Source organism: Brassica oleracea, chromosome C3, assembly GCF_000695525.1.
Source record: "Brassica oleracea var. oleracea cultivar TO1000 chromosome C3, BOL, whole genome shotgun sequence".
NCBI lineage: Eukaryota > Viridiplantae > Streptophyta > Magnoliopsida > Brassicales > Brassicaceae > Brassica > Brassica oleracea.
Genome location: NC_027750.1, coordinates 6645752 through 6668363, shown reverse-complemented (window position 1 = coordinate 6668363; position 22612 = coordinate 6645752). Strand labels below are relative to the sequence as shown.

The following is a 22612-nucleotide window of genomic DNA, read 5'->3' as shown; positions in this document are numbered from 1 at the left end:
CGAACGAGGTGTTCCAACGTGCCCGACCCGTAGTTTTTTTTTTTTCCAAAAACTCGGAATGTTTTATTTTTATTTGTGAAACTTTGAATATTAATTAATATGATTTCAATTTTATATTTTCGAATTTAAATTTCAAAAATTTTATTTTTTTAAAAAAATTAATATTTTCTACATTCCGAGGAAATTAATTATATTTTTTACTCGATCGATCGATGCGTTTTTGGACATATATCCATCGATCGATCTGTTTATAAAAAACGTTCGGAATATACCGAGGGACACCTTTCCTCGGAATATACCGAGGACATGTTCCTCGGAATATACCGAGGACATGTTCCTCGGAATATACCGAGGGACATGTTCCTCGGAATATTCCGAGGAAGATGTCCCTCGGTATATTCCGAACGTTTTTTTATAAACAGATCGATCGATGGATATATGTCCAAAAACGCATCGATCGATGAACTTCCGAGGAAATATCCCGACGAAGTTCTCCCTCGGTATATTCCGAGGAGATTTACGACAAACTAGTGATCCTCGGAATTTCTTCGGAAATTTGTTTTCTCGGAACTCCGTCGGAAAATTCCGAGGGATTTCCGAGGAAAGAAGAAATTCCGAGGAATTATTTCCGAGGACTTGTTTCGTCGGTATGTCGTCGGAATAACGTTATTCCGACAAAATTCCGACGATTTTTTCCCTCAGTATCCTTGCTGTTTTCTTGTAGTGTACTTGATTTGATCATTAATTGCGTACATACATATATAATTTTTTATGCAATTATATGATCTAGAGGAATACATTTTCTAAGGCAACTCTACAAATTTGCATTTCATTAAAACAAAAATAATTGTATTTTTATTTAGCACAGTTTAAAAAGTTTGATTTTTGTATTAATGTTAAGAGTTTTATTAAGTTACCAATAAAAATATCGCAAACACGTCTTGGTTTCTATTTTGCTTCATAATATTCATTGTTTGAACACGAATCACATGCATTATTATACTATTAACATTTATGAATAACACAAACATCATTAATTAATATCCTCTAAAATGAAATCCTACCAAAAAATATCCTCTAAAATGAACTTCACTTCCTCCTCCATAAATACCTTATACCACTCCACAACCTTCTTTCTCTGTCCATCTTTGATCTCTTCTCTCGTCTCCCAGGGAAATAAATCAAAATGATCACCGGCAAAGACATGTATGACGTACTAGCGGCAATGGTGCCGCTATACGTAGCTATGATGCTTGCCTACGGTTCGGTACGGTGGTGGGGAATATTCACACCGGACCAATGTTCCGGTATAAACCGGTTCGTTGCGGTTTTTGCGGTTCCTCTTCTGTCTTTCCATTTCATTTCCTCCAATGATCCTTATGCCATGGATTACCAATTCCTCGCCGCCGATTCACTTCAGAAAGTCGTCATCCTCTCCGCACTCTTTCTTTGGCAGGCCCGTCTCTTATAATAATCTCTATATGCATATATCATAGCATAATAGTTAATTTTCAAGCACCTAGTCTAGTTTCATTTTTATGTGTGAAGTGTTGGTAGTCTAGGAATAATTAATCTAACCGCATCTGGTTGGTCATTTAATTAGCTTTGAGAATGAGCATCTAGTCCTCTTTTTATGTTCGTATTTTAAGTTTAAAGATTCACCACCAGCATTTGATAATACAATGAAAATATAGTCTTAATTATCAAACCTTAAGAGATATGAAGCTTGTTAATACACTCACACATATGTTTTTGTTTTGGTAACTAGAAGTTCCGGACTTTATACTAACATATGTTGATTTGTATTTTTGCTATTATTTTTCAGGCGTTTAGTCGGAGAGGAAGTCTAGAATGGATGATAACGCTATTTTCCCTATCGACACTGCCCAACACGTTGGTAATGGGAATTCCATTGCTCCGGGCGATGTACGGAGACTTTTCAGGCAACTTAATGGTGCAAATCGTGGTGCTTCAAAGTATTATATGGTATACACTAATGCTCTTCTTGTTCGAGTTCCGTGGTGCTAAGCTTCTCATCTCCGAGCAGTTCCCGGAAACCGCCGGTTCCATCACTTCTTTCCGAGTTGATTCTGACGTTCTATCTCTCAATGGCCGTGAACCCCTCGAGGTATACGGATAATTTACACAAATGGCTCTTTGTATGTATGTTCAAATTAACCACGCGGTTAACTCAAGTAAACGAGAAACTTATTAATTACACTTGATAAATATAGTACTTAATTAATCAAATGTCGTTGTTGGGTTTCTATATATATCAACTTATTAGAAATATTTTGACTTTCATTTAGCTTGATTAATGGACAAAGTAGAAATTTCGAGTAAACGGCATTGAACTTCCGGTTCGGTTATTAATTTGGTTCTGTCCGGTTTATTTCCTAGTGACTAAAAACATCGTTTTGTTAATCAGACCGATGCGGAGATAGGTGACGACGGAAAGCTCCACGTGGTGGTCCGAAGATCAAGCGCTGCCTCATCGATGATCTCATCGTTCAACAAATCCCACGGCGGAGGATTTAACTCCTCCATGATCACGCCACGTGCCTCAAATCTCACTGGCGTCGAAATATACTCTGTCCAGTCGTCTAGAGAGCCAACGCCGAGAGCTTCGAGCTTTAACCAGACAGACTTTTACGCTATGTTTAACGCAAGCAAAGCTCCGAGCCCTCGTCACGGCTACACCAATAGCTATGGAGGCCCCGGATCAGGCCCCGGAGGAGATGTTTACTCTCTTCAGTCGTCTAAAGGAGTGACGCCGAGAACGTCAAATTTTGACGAGGAAGCTTTGAAGAACGCGAAGAAAGGAGGTAGAGGAGCGAAAAGTATGAGTGGTGAATTATACAACAATAACAGTGGTACGTTTTTAAGTTTTACATAGATTTAATATCATTTCATAAACTGTTAAAAACTCGTCATAAACTTAATATTTATCGGTTGACAAAAAAAAACTTAATATTTATCGTATTTAAAATTTAAAATTGATTTTTTAAAAAAATTTATTGAAAATATAATATTTATGTTTTTTTGTAAGCATGGAAATGTAAAATGTAAAATTTAAAATATTATTGGACATATTTTCTTCAGTTCCGTCGTACCCACCACCGAACCCGATGTTCAAGGGGTCAACGAGCGGAGCAAGTGGAGTCAAGAAAAAGGAAAGTGTAAGTGGTGGAGGAGGCAGCGGCGGAGGAGGAGAGCAGAACAAGGAGATGAACATGTTTGTGTGGAGTTCGAGTGCTTCTCCAGTGTCGGAAGCCCACGCGAGGAACGCTATTACCAGAGGTGCCTCCACCGATTCATCCACCGACCCTAAAGCTTATCTTCCACCTCACGAAAACCTCGCTTCCAAAGGTTAGTTGATCTTCACACTCATTATTATTAATTCGATTTTTGATAAGAATTTATACGCTTTAAAATCGTTTTTAGACTTGAGTTTAAGTATATTTGATTTATTCGGACATAGATGAATGAAACTCATCGTCCATTTCTGTTTCCAAATCCATTTTCAAGTCAACAGTATGAATTGATATTATGATCGGATTACTTTATTGAATAAGGCATCAATGCATTCAATACTAAAAATGAACTTATAAAATATACTATATGGTAATAGTTTCTCTTCGAGTAAAGGACATAATCAAAGAATTTTTTTTTATTATTGGAGGAGCATTAAAAATAAATAACCTTTAATTCATGTCTTTATTACAAGTGTGTCATTTCTTACGTGGCAACTCCACAAGCTCCCTCACCTATTCTATTTAAAACCCCTTTGTTAACTAGAGTAAATACACATCATGCCATTGATCAAAACATTATAATTACCTTAGTTTTGTCTACATTTGTCACATATATACGTTGATACGTATTACATCAAACCTTATCATTTATTTTCTGCGTTAGTTACCTTAACTGAAGTTCTACGTATTACATCAAAGATTTTAAAACTATGTTAATTACCTTGACTGAAGTTTTTTCATTAATTTGTTTCAATACAAAAACATTACTGACATACGTAGTGATCTATTTTTTTATTCAAAATGAATATGGATGCGAAAAAGTTAATGTGCGATTATCAATCAAAGTTTGTTTTTTGAAAAATCCTAAAAAATATTTGATGATCAATACGTGCTCAAGTGATTGATTTTCTTAAAAATGCGAAAAAATATTTGTTCTCTTAAGAATATATCAAGAGGAAAACTTTGTTTTCTTAAAATAGTGAAACAGAAGAACCATGCATATGGTATATACTTGCCCCGTTTCATTAAATTGTAAGATGATCCCCGCCTTGCGATTGTAGAAACTAAAGTACAATACGATTTTCTGGCATACAATTATAAAAACTTACCTTAGGTGATCTATCGTAATTAAGATTTTAACGCCAGCTTGCATAATGCAAATAATGGCGAAGCAAATTGCCCATGATTCAAACATGATTTGCAAGGACGAAATTGATTGATGATTGGGAAAAAAGAAAATTCTAATAACTTTGATATATTTTTAAATTACAATTTTGGTAAATTAATGGTAATAATACGTGATTTGCGAGGACTTGACTTTTGTATATAAGGAACGTAGATTAAGGTTCAAATTATTGTAATCAATTAATAATCGTGAACTTTCTTGAATTTGTTCAATTGCGATTGATAAAAGGAAGTTTGCATTAACTATTTACAATATTAAAGTAATTCTCGACTAAGATTGGAGCGCAAGTTATGTGTAATATTCGATTTAGTTACAGCCATTATTTTGAATCCATATGACCACATGGCGATTCCTTTTTAGTATAAATATACAGCTTCTATAATTCAGAAAACTCACCACACCTTTTTTCTCGACTTTGCTCATATCAAAACATTCTCTCAAGCAATCAAATGGCTGGCTTTAACTCTGTTTCCGATTTGAAACCATTCAAGACATTGTTTCTTTTATATTTTATTAGTCTATTGCTTATGTTTCGTTTTATTTTATATTTATAATTTATTTTATGCAAACAAATATACAATTTTTAAACAAAAATTCCGCAGCTTAATTTAGATTGACATACTAAATTTCGTCTAACCCTTACTTTATAACATATAATATTTCTTGCTATGACTTTAACTTTTTATTATGTCTACAAATTAAAAGTGATAATATTTTGAAATCTATTTACTCCGCGCAGGACGCGGGTTAGCACTTAGTAGGACGCGGGTTAGCACTTAGTAATAATATTAATTCTTGAAACTTTGATGATGACAGCGATGCACAATCTGATAGAGAACATGACACCCGGAAGAAAAGCACATGTGGAGATGGACCAAGAGGGTAATAACGAAGGGAAGTCAGGGGTAAATTCGTCACCTTACAACGGAAAGAAGGGCAGTGACGTGGAAGACGGTGGTCCCGGCGGTCCGAGGAAACCACAGATGCCGCCGGCCAGCGTGATGACGAGACTAATATTGATAATGGTTTGGAGAAAACTTATTCGAAACCCTAACACTTACTCTAGTCTCTTTGGCCTTGCCTGGTCCCTTATCTCCTTCAAGTAAGTACTTACCATATATCACAATTCTAACCCTTTCTCAATATTTCTACATTTTCTTAGCCATTTTGCATAGATTTATAATGGCGGTTTGCTTGAAGTTGATTATTAATGATTTCATGGGACAGGTGGAATATAAAGATGCCAACAATAATGAGTGGATCGATTTCGATATTATCTGATGCAGGTCTTGGCATGGCTATGTTTAGTCTTGGTATTGTTCGCTCCTCATCGTATATTATAAGTCATTTATTTTTGTGTTGCTCAGTTCTACTAATGATCATGGTTAACATTACATAAGTGATAAGTCATTTATTTTTGTGTTGCTCAGGTTTACTAATTTATTGATTGTTAATAACATATAGGTCTCTTTATGGCATTGCAACCGAAGATAATTGCATGCGGAAAATCAGTGGCAGTCTTCGCGATGGCCGTGAGGTTCTTGACCGGACCAGCTGTAATCGCAGCCACCTCGATTGCAATTGGTCTTCGAGGCAGTCTCCTCCATGTCGCCATCGTTCAGGTTCATTAATCTTAAATTTTTATAACCCTTTTTCTTTAATTATCTCATATATATATGCACAATTATTGAGAAGAAAAACATATATTTTTGAAGGCTGCTCTTCCTCAAGGAATCGTTCCTTTTGTTTTCGCCAAGGAATATAACGTCCATCCTGATATTCTCAGCACTGCGTAAGTTTGTATTTATTTGCTTTGTCATACTAAGCTGATCAACATCTAAATATATTACATTTGTGGATTAATAATACATTCTAAAAAACATTTATATTCCATAAATCGAATTGTTTACGGTTTTCCTTGGTCTGAAATGTTTCATTTTTAAAGAAAATTCTCAAACTTCATTTGAGATGTATATTTTTTTGTCGAAGCAAAATATTCAATATTTTTAATTCTAACTTAGATGTATAATGTTTTGCAGGGTTATATTCGGAATGCTGGTTGCTTTGCCTGTAACAGTACTCTACTACGTTCTTTTGGGCATTTAAGCTATAATCAAAACGTAGTGGCAAATCAAAGGCGATCGATACGACCAAAGGTGAATTTTTAAAACATAAAGATTTACTAAGAAAAACCAAGACTAATTCATCCAGGTCAGGCTTAGGTGGATGGACCATCATGCAATGTCGCATTAAATTAATTTATAACATTTGGTAGTAGAGATTTTAGTTAGTTTGGTGTAATTTATACGCACATGCATGTACGTGACTCTATGTAACATTTATTAAAATTTTGGGATGTGCGTACAATAGTTTTTTTTTAAATTTGTTTTTGTTTCTTCTGTTTATCGGTGATCGTGAATTATGTTATTAAATCGTAATAATAATTCAATCATATATACTAGATCGCGCAGAGTGTGTTTAGATTAGGTCATGTGCTTTTGCACATCTCTAGACCATCTAAAATGCATTAATCCTTCCAAATTCAGCCTTTTTGCAGTTCTTTTATCTTATTTTCGTCTGTATGCGAGCGAATCGGAATATTCAATTGAAGGTTTAGTCGAATTTTAATATATTGATGAGTAAAGAACAAGGAAACTTAATATATATGATTTAATTTTTTTTTCTATATAAATATTCAAAAGAACATATGAATAATATATGAGGTGACAGACTGACAATTATTAGATACATTGTATGTACGTATGAGGTGCTCATAAATAAAACTTATGCACCAACATAAACGTATTTTTCACCTCTAAGATAATGTTACACTTACACCGACGGTTCATTGAATGATAGATAGAACTCGAGTGGATAAAGATGGATGTGTTCAGAAGTGAAAGTGAATCAGATTCTTATGTATATGGACTTTCAGAATATACAACTGCACTTGTCACTCTTTTTGTCTGGATCGATGAAAGCATTATGGGTAATAAATTATGTACTTAAACACATGCCAATATTACGTATTTCACGGTTCCAGACAGATTGTGTAGACTTGCTCAATGATATGAGAGCATTATTAAGAATGGTTAAATTTTTGTACTATGTAATTCTCAAGCTAGCAAGTTTAATTCTGTTAACATTTAACCACGAGGGTTAAACCCGGGTCTATTAAAGACACAAACCTAACCTCCGAGTGTGAGGTGCAGTCCACGGATAAACTTTCTTCCGGGTATTCAAATGGACTGAAATGCAATAGTCCATATCCGTATAGAGTGACCAAAAAAATGTGACTTAGTTTCGCATGTCAGGTGGATCGAACCTAAAATGTGGTGACATCCCAAGCTTTTCTTCTTAACACTTGACCACAAGCTCCCAAACATTTAACCATGAATCCACGATATGTGTTTTTATTTTCTAAGGTATTCCGCTCTATATTTGTTTGCTAATTCTGCTTAATAATGTATAATATAGTATTTTGATAAAAAAAATGTATAATATAGTAATAAATACGTTAGAAAGAAGAAGACTATTGCTTTGCGTCGTCTGGAGGCGTTGACTGTATGTATAAAGTGAAAACGATCACGTGGGATATGAGAACGAAGCGATAAACGTTGGAATTCGCTCTCTGGTCGGGACGTAAATTGAACGAACAACATGACCACATGAAATTCAGTAACCATTTTCCTTTTGCTATGTAGCTGTCCTGAATTCTGACTTAGGCCCTCTTCGTCTGTACATCAGGAAGATACATCCAGATGATCTATCTAGATGTCTTATCCAGATGCTTCATCTGGGTGTTGTTCGTTTCTTCATTTCGTTCATTCATCTAGATGAATCATCTGAATGCAACTATGTTCATTTTTTTAACTTGCATTTGCATCTAGGTGGACTTGTTAATAAAATGACTAAAATATATTTTTTTATGTTTCGACGGAAAAATATCTTTTTTATGTTTCGACGGAAAAATAGCATTTTTACGGTTTTGGCGGAAAATGTGTTTTTAACGAAAAAATGCGTTTTGCGGGTTTGACGGCAAAAGTTTTTTTTCGCGATTTTGGCGGGAAAATGCATTTTGCGGTTTTGGCGGGAAATGTGCATTTTTGCGTTTTTGACGGGAAAAATGCATTTTCGCGTTTTGGCGGAAAATATTTTTTGCGGTTACGGCAGAAAAATACGTTTTTTCGGTTTTGGCGGGAAAATACGTTTTTTTTGGTTTTGGCGGAAAAAGCGTTTTCCAGTTTTGGCGGAAAAATGCGTTTTCCGATTTTGGCGGGAAAATACATTTTTCCGGTTTCGGCGGGAAAATGCGTTTTCCCGGTTTCGGCGGGAAAATTGCGTTTTTCGGTTTCGGCGGGAAAATTACGCTTTTCGGTTTCGGCGGAAAAATGTGCTTTTCGGTTTTGGCGGGAAAATGTGTTTTCCGGTTTTGGCGGGAAAATGCGTTTTTCGGTTTCGACGGGAAAATTGAGTTTTTTTTGGTTTTGGGGCGGGGGGGGATGTGTTTTTCTGGTTTTGGCGAGAAAATGTGTTTTTCCGGTTTTCACAGGAAAATTGTGTTTTCCGGTTTTCGCGGGAAAAATGAGTTTTTCCGGTTTCGGCGGAAAAATGCTTTTTGCGGTTTTGGCCGGTAAATGCTTTTTGGAGGGTTTGGCAGGAATATGTGTTTTCGGGTTTTGGCGGGAAAATGCGTTTTTCTGGTTTCGGCGGAGAAATGCGTTTTTCTTGGTTTTGGCCGAAAAGTGCGGTTTTACTGGTTTGACCGAAAAGTGCGTTTTTACTTTTTTTGCAGAAAATGCATTTTTGCGGTTTTTGCGGGAAAATTTGTTTTTAAGTTTTGGCGTAAAAATGCATTTTTCAGTTCTGGCGGAAAAATGTATATGCAAAAAAATAGAATTTTTGGTTTGAAAACAATATTTTGATTTTAAAAGATTATTTTTGTCATTTATCATTTTGGACTGAACTAGATGCATCTGCATCCAGATGCACCATCAAGACTCACCTTCGTTTGGGTGAGAATTTGAGATGAGTTTTTAAAAATTCAGTTGGGTGATCCATCTGGATGTAGCATTATAATGCACAAAACGAACATCGATTTGCATCTTCACCCAGATGGATCACATGGATGAGCAAACGAACAACACCTTATATGACAAGGATATTTTTAAATTTTAAGCGTAAATTATTGATGGGTAACATAATAACATATTTATACTAGGAGCACAATATTTATAACGTTTTGAAGTTTACAGAAGTTTTTGTGAATAGAGTAGGAAACAAAATCTGTTGAGAAAGGGCCTTCCTTAATGTTCATACTGTTTCAAATTTGATATGATCAGACATGAGCATGTTATAGTCACCAAATCTTGTTTTAAAACATAAGTTTAATTAATCACATGCGAAATCATCGTTCACTCGTTATCATACAATTTAGGTACGGATAAGAAAACTAGTATTTCACTTCGACGTGTTTTTTATTCACTGCATAAGTTTGTATGGTAGTAACTAACGTACTATAGTTTAGAGTTAGAATTTTTTTAATTTGATAAATTGTGAGATTTCCCATTCCTGCTTGTGCACACTATCTCACCAAAGCAAAAAGGAAAAATAACACAGAATCCAACTCGTCCATACATCTTAATATTATTCCTCATGATTATAATGCTGCTCATATAGCAGATTAAAGGGAAAAAGACTCAAAATCGCAGATACTGTTGTCTGGACCTGAAAGATTTACAGAATACTTTTTGTTTGTCTTGAGAACTCAGTGACACCAAAATACCGAGCCTGAAACTAAGATAATCAGTATTCACTATTTGATAACTTGAAGATTATTAGTAGAGTACCTCAACTTAAGGGAGAGAGGATGGTGAGTGGGTTCAGTTTACTTTTTCCTTTCTGCTTAAGAGTAATCTTATCTCCAAGACTAGGAGAGTAAGAGCAATCCCTTGTGTATTGCTTTGGATACTTATGTAACCGCTCAGCTTTTCATCCGTTGTTTGTTTCTCGATACTCTCATTCAGATGACATTAGTTTGTTACATCACGAATTAAGAACGGAAAAAACAAATGAGCCTCAAAACTGGCCCATTTCATTTTGTAAGTTACTCAGCCCTCAAAGCCTAGATCATTCAGATGACATTAGTTTATTTGTTTTTTTTTTTGAGTAAAAAAAAAAGAAGGTATTTTCAGTGTTCTATGCATACTGAATGTTTCATTTGCTAATGTATTCATACCAATTTATGCAGGCAGGCAAGAAACATTAAAAAATAGTTTACACTTTTGTTGAATTTAAACTATGAGATATGTGATTATATTTTAATAATACAAACAGAATAAGTTATATAACCCAGGACCTCGTAGTCCAGTGGTATCCTCCTTGAGGAGGGGAGGTGACCGATTCGACTCGCGGAGAGAGGGAGGCGTGTTCAGGGCCCGTAAGAAGGTACAGACAAAGGCTGGCGCCGGGCCTAGGTGGTGGGCCGCAAGGTCAACACCTGGTTAATAAAAAAAAAAAAAAAAATTTGTGTAAAAGATATCGAGGCGAAACTGAAAGCACCTTAAAATGGTTTGGTGGTGCAATTAATTGACACAATGGTGATTAGTTTTAGAGATGAAGAGAAGAAAACTCACTGAAACTCGGGCGGAGAAAAACAGCTTAGTGTATAAACATGAGAAAGAGAAGATAAAGCGAAGTAATATGAAAATGAAACGATGGTCAGAAAAAAATTAGAAAAAAGTCAATGGAGTTTATGGAAAGTTCGTAGAGTCTGAGTGTATGAGTCATTAGATATAAATTAATAATAATGACCTCACTTGACAACAAAATAAATAATAATGACACCAAAACTAATTAATTTGACTTTTCTTTTTCTTTTTTGGTAATAAGAATATCTTTATATATGACGAAAAAAAAAAAAAAAAAAAAAAGAATAATTTAGTATATAACTGTTGTATTCACCTGTCAAATACCGTTTATATATACATACAGAAATACCAATTTGATTATTAAAGTCTTTCTTGATTCTTATTTTGTTAGAAAAAAAATTCCACAATATATAACTTGAAATAGTGGGAAACTAAATTCTTCATCTGAAAAATTATTAAAATTTCAAAATACAGCACATATACATCTCCAAAACTTGACAAAAGAAAAACAGAACATAACCGTTTAATTGAAAACACTTGCTACCAAAATGGTTTACTTTCAGGGATAAAATTAGAAGTTAGAATCAACACAGAAAAAAAGAGACCAAAAAGTTGAAAATACGAATCTAATAAGTAGTGAACGTGGAAAAAAAAATCAATTAAAACTATACTAGAAAAGAAACGTTAAGAGACTAGGCTAAACCGCGTCAGAGCCGTAAGGTTCAAGAAGATTCTTCTCATCATCCTTAAGCTCACTGAATCTTGACTTCTTGTCCAAAAGAGAAGAAGAAGAAGACGAAGCCTTAAGAGATTGACCTCTCGTGTTAAGGTAAGTATACAAAGACGTCCCAATAATCGCCACAATCGCACCGCAAACGCTAACCACACCACTATTCGACCCGAAGATGTAGAAATTCCCAAGGAGGAGGACACATGTCTTGAACTGTCCCAAGACAACGTGCGTGATCGCAGAAGTTGCTCTGCAGAAAATGGACAACATATAAGTATTGCGTTCCGACCACACTAATTAACATTACATGAAAAAGGTTAACTCACCCGAGAGCTAAGGCTCCTGACCACTGAAGAAAGAAACCAAGAAACGCTGAAACGAAAATGGCGAATGTGTTGGCAAGGCTCCAGTCGAAGGACAGAGCGCCCGGTGGATCCAAGAACGGTATCATTGACACTAGAAACAAGAGGGTGATTGGTGTTGTCTTCCACATCAACCTGTTTAATTCATAAAGAGAGATGTTTGTTGATACAATGAGAATAAATGAAATTAAACATAATAAGAATATGATTTTGATTCAAACATACGCTAATGCGGTCCAGTTCTCTCGTTGTTGCATATTAGACCATAAGATTTTGTTGGTAGCGCTGGGTATGATCCACGCTAAAGCCACACAAGCACCAAACAGACTAAACTGTAAATCTGTTACAGTCGCAACCGCAACTCCCACTGATACAACTGTAAGTGCAACCACCTGCAAAAAAAATAACATCAGCCACAAAGTTAGTTATTATACCAAAGTCTGTCTCTTTGCTCCTAATGAATCATTGCAAATCCAATTAATTAAAATTTTCACAAGTGATGATTAATTAAATTTCACACCCCGTTAATACTCCTACCAATACGTGCAACTAATTTTAGAGAGAGAATCTCAGCTAACCTTCATGAAAGAAACTCTCTTTCTATACCACAAGAACTCTGCAAAGACTATAGAAGGCGTGACCGCGATTTTCGCCATCTGGTAGAATCCAACACTGTGAAACAAAACACCACCGTGGTGAGAGAAACGCAATGAGGCTTTTACCGAGCTATATAAATATAATGAGTCACAAAACCTGTTGTACTTGAGGCTAACATTAGCCAGACCAGTAGAGAGCGACATAACAATGCCAAGAGTGTAGAGGGAAAGAGAGGATGACTTGGAGGAAGGAGGTGGAGCGGGGAGAAGGGAGAATGATTTGAGAAGAGCCATTAGTATAAAAGCTACAACGTAGTGGATGAACGTGAGGAACACTGGGAACTCAAAGCCTATGTTTTTAAGCACCTGCCGAATTAAAAAAAAAACAACTTCTTGATTAGTTTTGATGAATAGAAGAGAGTTTAAGAAAGTGAGAGTTACCCATTTGTTCATGAAGATAATGCTAATAGCAACGAAGAAGTTGAAAGTGAGAGCAACGGTTGGGCCACAGACACGGTGTGTCTGCTGCTGCTGCTGTCTCTTTGGAGTCTCCGGCGAACGGAATCTGTTGAACAACGAAGCTCGCAAGTCCTCCAGTGCTTTCCCTGAAACCGAGAATCCAAATCAGCTCAAAGATTGTTCTTGATTTAGTAATGAAAAACACTAATTGAGTTAAAAAAAAAAAAAAAAAAGGAAGTACCTTTTTCACCAGCGTCACTGTCTTTGCGTTTGAGAATCTTCTTCGCATCTTTGCCGAGCCAGGAGCTAATCATCATCTTCGGCGTCAATAACATTGTTCAGATTCGCAACTTGAGCGCCGAGAGGAGAGAGAAATTAGAACTGACCCACCATAGCGATGGTGGATATCGAAAAAGGGTCTCTCTCTGTTTCGATTGATGTGAGGTAATTCGAGACAGATGGGGAGAAACACGTGGCGGTAATAACGGGAGGATGGAGATTGATAAATTGAGAGAGAGACTTTTGTGTTATGTTTTTTGTCTAGATTTGGAGCAAATCACGGTTCTTCACCGACCATTAAAGAAACAGAAGGAGAGAGTAGAGTAGCAGTGTTTGTAGAGTAAACGCGCTTCTCTGTACATTTCCACGCGTGATTTTTTTAACCTATCTTTTTTTTCTCTTTCCTCGGCGTCCTTTTTTTTTGTTATTTATAAAAAACTTTATATTTATCGACCGCATAATTAAAGGGATGAGTCGACAGAAAAACAAAAGACCGACTGTCTCTCTTATTTGAGAGAATGTGGGACCAAACCTTACGGTTTCTAACGGCTACTCACCCTCCGTTTCGATCGATGTTTATCCTTTAGTGTAGTGTAGATAGACTTTATCCCTAGTGTTTGGGCCAATCTAAGGCCTAGGTTGATGAGGCCTCGATTTAATTTCAGTTCCATTTTTCTCTTCTCACCACACAATAATAATGATATATCATTCTACGTTGACCAAACTTCATAGTAAAGCTTTACGAGCTTCTCAACATAGTTACGTAGAGAATAAGGCTATATACACTGGAGCTGTTGAATGAATATTTTCAACAGTTGAAAAGATAAGAGTCAAAATAATGAGGCGGTTGGATGCTTGCTCGGATTTAACCGGTTGAAAGAACAGATAGTGAGCCTCATTTTTCACATGTGTCTTTTTGTTGTAGGGAGAACTTTTTAACAATATAAAAAAGATATATTGTTGAATTTTATTAAACAAATTTATTGTAAAGTATAAAAAATGAATGGGTGTTGAATTGTTAGGTGAAAAAGAGAGAAAATGAAATGGAATGTAAAAAGTAGAAATTAGGATGTTGAATTTTTCAGACCAATGTACATAGTCTAAGATATGAAAATAGTAACTCATAAAGCTTTATTATGCAAGAAATATAAAGGAAAAAAAAACTTCATAATAATGCTTAATGAGCTACTATTTTTCATATTTTATTCTTTATATCTAACTCTGGTACAAATAAAAACTATCTAATCTTCTCTTTATGAAAACAATCTAGAGATTTGATCTTGAAGACACTCTAAAGTTTTTCTTCTTCCTTTACATTTCTTGCATAATAAAGCTGTAAAGCTTCTATATTTTCTATCTTAATAAGCTTATTTGAGCACAGATCCTTTGCGTTCAAACTACGTTCAGTAAGCATCTAACTCTGGTACAAATACAAACAATGTAGTCCCTCTATGTTCCAAAAAGGTTTCTGTATTCGGATACATATTGCCTTCTTAAGTTTGGGCCGATGCTCGATTCTATTTTCACAACCCAAAAAACAAAAATATCGTTTTGAACATGAAAATAGTTAAAGCTTATAGTCTTCGACATCACCAATTCACCATCATCTTTTGGGTTGCCAGGTGTACTTAAAACTTAAGAGAATAAGGGCATGATTATTGGGGGTCCTTGCTCTTGGATCCTTAATACACATATATTTGTATGTATATATTATATATGCATATATAATTACGGGTTAAGGACTTTACGGAAACCCAAACCGAAAGTTCTTTAATTAGGATCCAAGAACAAAGATCCCCAATAATGAGAGAAACTTGTTGAGGGATCATCATCTTTTTGTGTTGTTCTCGCGGTCTCTATGCTTTTTTTAATCCATTTGAGATGGTTAAAGAAGCTAATATGGTGATTCAATAGTGAGAAATGATTTCAAGGTCAGGGCATGGTTGTTAGGAAAGAGATGTTTAGCTTCAGGATTTATAGTTGTTCAAAAAAAAAAAAGCTTCAGGATTTATTCATACCATCAGACTAGCCCATGTTTATAATATGATTTTGATAATATAAAGTCTAGCGCGCGTTGGGTTTCTGTTGATTTTTTCGATATCTTGATTTGCGTTTTCTGATGCCAACTAAATTTATTAACTCATTATCTCAATGTCACATTGTCTGTGTGTTTGGTAAGTGAATTTCAAAAACAAATTAAAATATACTAAGAAACTGGAAAATCTTGAACCGAAGCCTAGAATAGTCTACAAAACATACCTAAATGCATGATAATTGAAGGCAATTTTTTCTTTTTAAGATAGAAAATTGATGGGAACTCCTCTTGTCAGTATCAAAGTCGATTTTACTTGTTAATTTCAGATTGGTTATGCCTTTTTCCACATGTGAATTTGATAATGTATACATTCTAAATGTATACAAGTATCCAAACACCTTTTTATCAGAGATTTCTCACAAAATTTTCAACACCTTATATCAAGAAATTCTTTGGTAGAAGCATACTTTGAAAGAACATGAAAACAGCTGAAAATCTGTTGGCTGAAAAAGAAGAATACAAACTTATATAGCAAAAAATATTATTAGGTAATACAAAATGATATTTAGAACCATATATATATGCAGCCTTTTACAGCCTGTAATATTTGACGGCAAAGAAAATAAATCTGAATGTTTCTTGATGCGGCTCAGAAAGAAATACGATTCTGGCCCACGTTCGTATACAAATTCTTCTAACTAGTTTATCAATATTCTACGTGCTTTGTTTTATTTATCTAATGTTAACAGTTCGGGATACTTATAACATTAATAGAAACGTGGTTTACTATAGTTAGATTTAAATCCGGCTATCGGTAACTTAGTGTAGAACTGGCATACATATTATTAAAAACTGTTATGGACCTTAATGAGAATCACTGAATCAGAAACCTAAAGTTTTATCGTTAGGCAAAAAACAAAAGAGTTTATATAAGCTATCATTTACACAATCTATAAATAAGAACTGTTTCATAATTTTCATTTCGTTTATAACCTCCCAAAATAAGAGCTACTATTTCTTTTCCCTGTATTTATTTTCTTTTGAAATTTTCAGAAAACAGTTTCTGTACTCTTGACTTAAAAAGTAAATAAACCACTGACTCTGATGTCATATTGCATGTGACAGAATCAGTTACACAACCATCACAACAAGTGAATCTTAATTTGTTTTAAAAAATTATCTTCAGAATTTGATACTGTATTTAATTAGAAGATCCGTATCGATCATTAACTAGTGATGTTACGCTACTACCGTATCAACGTAAAAACGCAAATTAAGATGTTGAAACGATCTTAATCTTGAATTAGGGACCTCGAGATATCGTCTAAACATTACTTAAATATTAAAGATTTGTCCGTGATCGGTGGTATTCCTACTATCATTACAAATTGATACATATCTTACAAAGGTTTAATGCTATAAATGTGCATTAAGCATTTTAGTGTACGAATGGTAAATTGTTTGAAGTAATAGCGTTGTAAGCGTAATAAATGTAGTCACCCATTGACACCATGTCACCATTGATAAACTCGGGTTCGATCCAACATTTTCGACACCGTTCTTGTTTTCTCTCGTCTTGATTTGTACTTTTCACGCGATAAAAATAACTGGACGCCCAAAAAATCTTATCGAACTGAGATCAGGCATATTTGACACCCGTACTTGCATGCAAAATTATTTGTTAATATATATATATATATATATAAAGTAAACTACACAAATGAAATGGATTGCAAGATTGTAGAGACTTGATATCATATACACTGACGGTTCGAACATGCTATCGTATAGAAAAGGAAAAAGGAAATCGCCAGAATTAAGTATACCAAGCTAGAGATTCATCATTACATTTAAAAGAACCATTACACATAATATTAATTTTGGACCGACTTAAGAAGACACTGCATACATCATATTTGAACATCATATCGAGAGACTTCTAACTTCTAAAAGATCAATGTCGGTTTTACACGACGCATATAATACTAAAAATACTAAAACGTACCAAAAGCCACCGTCTAAAATTATTTCCCTTGATGAAAATGCTAATTAATCTACTTTAATATATCAAATATTTAATGATACAAAACGAGACGACGATCGCAAGAAGAACACACATACTTCCTCTTGATCTTGAAACAGAGGGGAACGAAACAAAACATCCATTTTCTTTCGACATCAAGCATTTGCACTTTACCTCCACAATACGGACATGACCCAGGTGCTTGTTGTCTCCCTAACTCTGTCTCTTCGTCATCGCATAAACAAACCAAACACATTTTTTCTCTCAGATCTGATGCTTCTCTCTTTCTGTTTTTTTTTTCTGGGGAGATTTATAGTTTTTTTTTTCGTCTTCTCACTGTTTCTGAGAAACTTCTTACGGAGGCTTTTATTGAAAATATATGTTTTGAAGTTTTTTTTTCCAGCGTCTCATATGGGATATAAACGAGACTTTATAAAGAAAAGAGGAGAAAAACGGATTTGCTTTTTTAGCCGTTTTATTATTACTTTATTTAGGGGATGATTGGTTTTTCCGTTAACACCCGTCATTTTGCGGTCTATAGCGGTTGTTAGCATTTTGAAACAATTACTGAAAATGCTATAAATTGTTTCAAACCGTTCTGAACCTTATAAATTCAAAAAGTAGTTTATCCTCCTTACAAAAAACTATATAAATATAAAAATAAAATATTCAACTAAATTTTAAAACTGAAATAGCAGTAATACTAAAAATTATATATTATATTTTGATTTATACTATAAAAATTTTAAACGAAAATATTATCTATAATTTTTTTAAAATTTAATAGTATAATTATAAATATAATTATATTTATATTTATTATAATAATATAATTTTTAATATATTTATAATTATATAAAATATAATATTGTTAATTTATTATTTAAACACTGATGGATTTGGTAGGTAACCAGTCATAAGTATTTCGCTAACGTATCAATTTCTAACTGTTGTACCAGTCATGCAAATCTTTTAGTAACGCTTAAAACCATAACCATCGCATCCACAAACGTCCGCAACCGCATCCGCATCCGCAATCGCTGCGGTTACACCCGTGGCCCTACTGTCGTTTTTTTGTTCGTATATATATATATACATGTATACTGTTATATAAGAAGATATTTGCTGACCCAACTATATGTCATATTTGGTCATTTATATTCAAAGCAAAGTAATAAATAATTCGAGAATAATATACTGCGAAATGCTTTATATATATTCTTGTTACTTAATTCAATTTGTCTTATCAAGGCAGGTACAACATATATATCACAAAAAGTATCTTCCTTTTCTTCTTAATCAGTTTGAACCCTAATCCTGAAAGTTGGTTAAAGAAGAACACTAAAATTAATTAAAAAGATGATTCAGTCATATAGTTATATATTATATATATATTAATCAACTATAAAGTTTCAGATTTTGGATCAGTTTATATTTTAGTCGAAAATCAGATTTGATGATATAGGGCATATTCTGAAATAATAAACAACTAGGTGATTATCCGCACACATGCGCAGAATAAAATGTATATTTTAATAATTGTTGAATAAGAATTTTGACTGTTCAACCATAAATATATCTTCATAAACACTATATATATATATATATATATATTAATCTGAATATCTATTAAATGTGATTTTTATTTATATGGTTTTATGATCATTTGTATTTTATTATAACAAAAATTTTAAACTATAGATAATAATTTTTTTAATGTGAGACTTTTAACAATTTTGGTTATTTATAGTCGTTTTTAAAAGTTCAAAATATAACATATACGAAAAAATCTAAAATTTTATTATATGGTTAATATGACTGTTTAATTTATTTTAATAATAAAACATTTAACATAGTGGAATATATGTAAATTGTTGTCAAATTTTTATTATTAAAATCATTAGTTGTCAAATAAATATTTATTCACTTTTGATAATTCCGTAGCTTTTATTTAAGAAAAGAAGAAACAATAATAATTGTATATTGTTAATTAATTTAGTGGTTAGTTTAGTGAGAAATATATAATATATTTTTAGTGAACCAACATATTTATCCAGAGAGTTTAATAAGCATTCTATTGATGACACATGTCATAATTAAAATGTTGTAATGCTTCTAATTTAATATATAAGAGATATTCTATAACATCTTTAGAAATAAAAGACGCAAATCTAGTAGAATTATTTTTTTGTTAAAGTGAGTAAAACTTAATGCATTCTGTAGTTTTTTTTTTTTTTTGAAAAATTGCATACCATCGTTGCAATCATTTAAATGTGGGAACCACCAGTGCGTGTTGGATTGAAAATATACAAGTAAAATCAAAGGGAAACAATGCAAGCTTAAATTGTACATTTAAGAGCAAACAAAAAGTATGATTACGTTAATGGTCGGCGCTCATGTGTTCGTAATGCGATAACAGAATTACGTTAAAGAGGTTAGAATGTAGTAATGCATGTTGACGTCTACAACCCCACAAGTTTACAAGACGACAATGTTCTCTGTTAGCTTTTACTTTGATTTCATCGCCTATTAATTGTCACTTTTCATTTAGAGTGCAGTGAATTACGATTTTTTCTTTGCGTGGAGATGATAGGCTTGATAGCTTAGGCAATAATGGCTGGAGAAGACATTTAAGCAGTAGTTCCGACGTTGCGGCAAGCCGGCAATGGTTACCTTTCGTTGAAATATTCAAAAATCTTCTCATTGTGCATGGCGATGACGGCAATTCCAAAATTTCCCATTAATCTTCTTTCACATTATCACTATATCTCACCATAACTTCCATCTATTGTCCTTTATGTTATTTTTCGGCTCTCTTCAGTGTATATCTATTACATTATATCTCTCTCTAGTATTTATTACAGAAACATCAAAAATCTATATAATATAGGTCTTAAAATGTTATATGAAACAATGCATGGATTTGGCATTTCATTAGACATTAAAAATTGGCACTACTTGGCAGTCTATGCCAACCAATTATAGAATATGTAAAGTGACTGTTACAACTTACAAGTGGTGCGTGTGCCAAGAAAACGCTTAAAAAGCTTGCCAAAGAAACATTTTTTTTTTTTTTTGGTAAACGCCAAAGAAACATTTGGTAAGGTAAGTTCGAAGAAAATGGATCATGACCGTTAGATCGGCATCTATACACTGGATATCGAGGATCCAATAAGAAAAAATCGACGGCTCAGAATACTATGGTCGGCATTCGCCATAAATTTTAGTAACGTACCCTCTTGTATTTACAAGCCAACAGAATCTCTGGCCCAAGGTTTTACACCACACCAAAAGTTTTCTTTGCTTAGATAGTTTTTTTGCTATTTGGTTTAAGAAAACATAGATCATTACTATTGCTCAGAAGTTAAGTACAATTTTCTGGTTAATGCTGGTGGAATATATTTGTTTGTACTATACTACATATTTTTACATGAGCTTATGGAAAACTTTCATCAGAAGAAATGTATCATATGGTGAAAGATGTTAAGACACATGTTTTTTCAAATCATTGACACCAGTTTTAAACTACAAGCAACTTGAAAATGATCTCATGCGACAGACAACATTATAAAAAAGTATCTCGTGTGCTAGCAAATGTTTACACTAAAGAGATTACATATTTGTTTGGCGTAAACGATCATCCAACTTCTGAGATCTAAGAGAGAGAGGCTCAAGTTTTACGAGTATGTGTAAGGTGATAATTTATAGAAAACTATACATTTTAAGTTTAACTCTTATAAAATTAAATTTATAATGACTTTTTCTAATATTCTACCTTCTCTCAATATCTCACAAAATATAAATTTACTCTCACATTGATTTCCGTCCCCACTATCTCTTACAGTTTGGAATTATTGACGAAGTACGAACTCATAATGTCGAGAAGTAAAAATCAAATAATGGACAATGGTCAAGGACATAAAACTAACACATGGCTAGTAAGCCTAGTATAGATGCTCTCGTGTTCAGTTCTAGGGGTTCGTACATTTAAAGTCTCCGCTAAACGACAAACAATAGCGAATTATTACTTCAAATTTGAATTTCGTGACCAATAACGAAACATACTCATGTATCATACGGTCATACGGACGATGTATGAGTACGACGGCTTTCAGGACTCAAGTCGGGTTTCGCTGATACCAACAAAAATTGAATGTCTTTTGGAACGTTGGAACAGGCCTGGAACCACATAATTCGTTTCATAATGTGCTATATAGTCATCGAGTTTCGGATGATTATATAACTTGTTTCTTTAAAAGGGTTTTGTTAAGATACTAGCTTCTTTAAAAGGTGGTGCCAAAATTCATATACGATGATTGATAGCTATCAGATACCAACGTATCCCTAGAAACCATATCAAAAGCTTAATTTGCATTCCACGCTAAACTAATAAGAGTTTAAAACTAACTAGATCTCGATCCGCACAACCGCGCGAGTTTTTGTTCTCATTTATTTTTATATAAATATTCTGTTTTCAATTCTAAATTGGTATATATATTATAATATATGTATCTTTCAATTTTTAAAACATAATAAGTTTACGGTATATTTTTTCATTAAATAGATTGTTTCAAACTTTCACATGTATTTGTATCTTCTTCTATATATATATTTCCGGATTATTATTTCATTGTTAAAATCATAACTATATATGTAAATATTAGTAAAATATTGTTTTATTGTCATATTCAAAGATATCGTAGCATTTCACAAATTTAGAAAGTTTTTAAAAAATTAAACTTTTCGCTTTGTAGATTTATATTATCGAGTAAATAATTAAACATTTAGTTTTTGTTTAATTTTTAAAATAAACTATATAGTTTAAAATGTGTTTTCATTGGTTTAAAGTAGTAAATATTAATCATTGTTATATAATATAATTTTTGTTATTTAAATTTTTTTTATAATTTTAAAAGTTAACATCGACAAATATTTAACATATGGAGGTATAGTATTACAACATTAAATTATATCTATTTAATTTATACTATCTATAAATCCAATGGATCATCTATTATTTAAATTCAATTATTGATAG

General features: G+C 33.5%; 3 protein-coding genes across 5 annotated transcripts; 1 reads left to right on the top strand and 2 right to left on the bottom strand.

The window, feature by feature from the left end:
* Positions 1-1152: 1152 nt before the first annotated feature.
* On the top strand, positions 1153-6845 carry LOC106332265 (auxin efflux carrier component 2). 2 transcript variants are annotated; one of them, XR_001268031.1, is made up of 10 exons: positions 1187-1456; positions 1826-2128; positions 2429-2873; positions 3103-3369; positions 5257-5542; positions 5668-5753; positions 5905-6062; positions 6156-6232; positions 6480-6596; positions 6657-6845. XR_001268031.1 is itself a non-coding variant. In XM_013770739.1 (9 exons), the coding sequence occupies exons 1-9, from the start codon at positions 1187-1189 to the stop codon at positions 6544-6546; spliced, it is 1959 nt and encodes a 652-aa protein (XP_013626193.1). In that variant the 5' UTR covers positions 1153-1186; the 3' UTR covers positions 6547-6845. The 2 variants fall into 2 exon arrangements, 1 of the variants encoding a protein (XP_013626193.1); XM_013770739.1 differs by having other exon boundaries at positions 1153-1456; positions 6480-6845.
* Positions 6846-11612: 4767 nt separating this feature from the next.
* On the bottom strand, positions 11613-13887 carry LOC106328838 (uncharacterized membrane protein At1g06890). Of its 2 annotated transcripts, XM_013767365.1 has the most exons (7): positions 13479-13878; positions 13220-13383; positions 12936-13144; positions 12761-12854; positions 12408-12574; positions 12147-12317; positions 11613-12070 (listed from the first exon to the last, which is right to left on the bottom strand). In XM_013767365.1, exons 1-7 carry the CDS (start codon positions 13570-13572, stop codon positions 11788-11790), a joined length of 1182 nt encoding a protein of 393 aa, XP_013622819.1. In that variant the 5' UTR covers positions 13573-13878; the 3' UTR covers positions 11613-11787. The 2 variants fall into 2 exon arrangements, with proteins under 2 accessions (XP_013622819.1, XP_013622817.1); XM_013767363.1 differs by having other exon boundaries at positions 12936-13383; positions 13479-13887.
* A 3462-nt stretch (positions 13888-17349) lies between these two features.
* On the bottom strand, positions 17350-17984 carry LOC106333102. The gene has a single exon (XM_013771583.1). The coding sequence runs from the start codon at positions 17828-17830 to the stop codon at positions 17627-17629; it is 204 nt and encodes a 67-aa protein (XP_013627037.1). The 5' UTR covers positions 17831-17984; the 3' UTR covers positions 17350-17626.
* Between the last annotated feature and the right edge of the window lie 4628 nt (positions 17985-22612).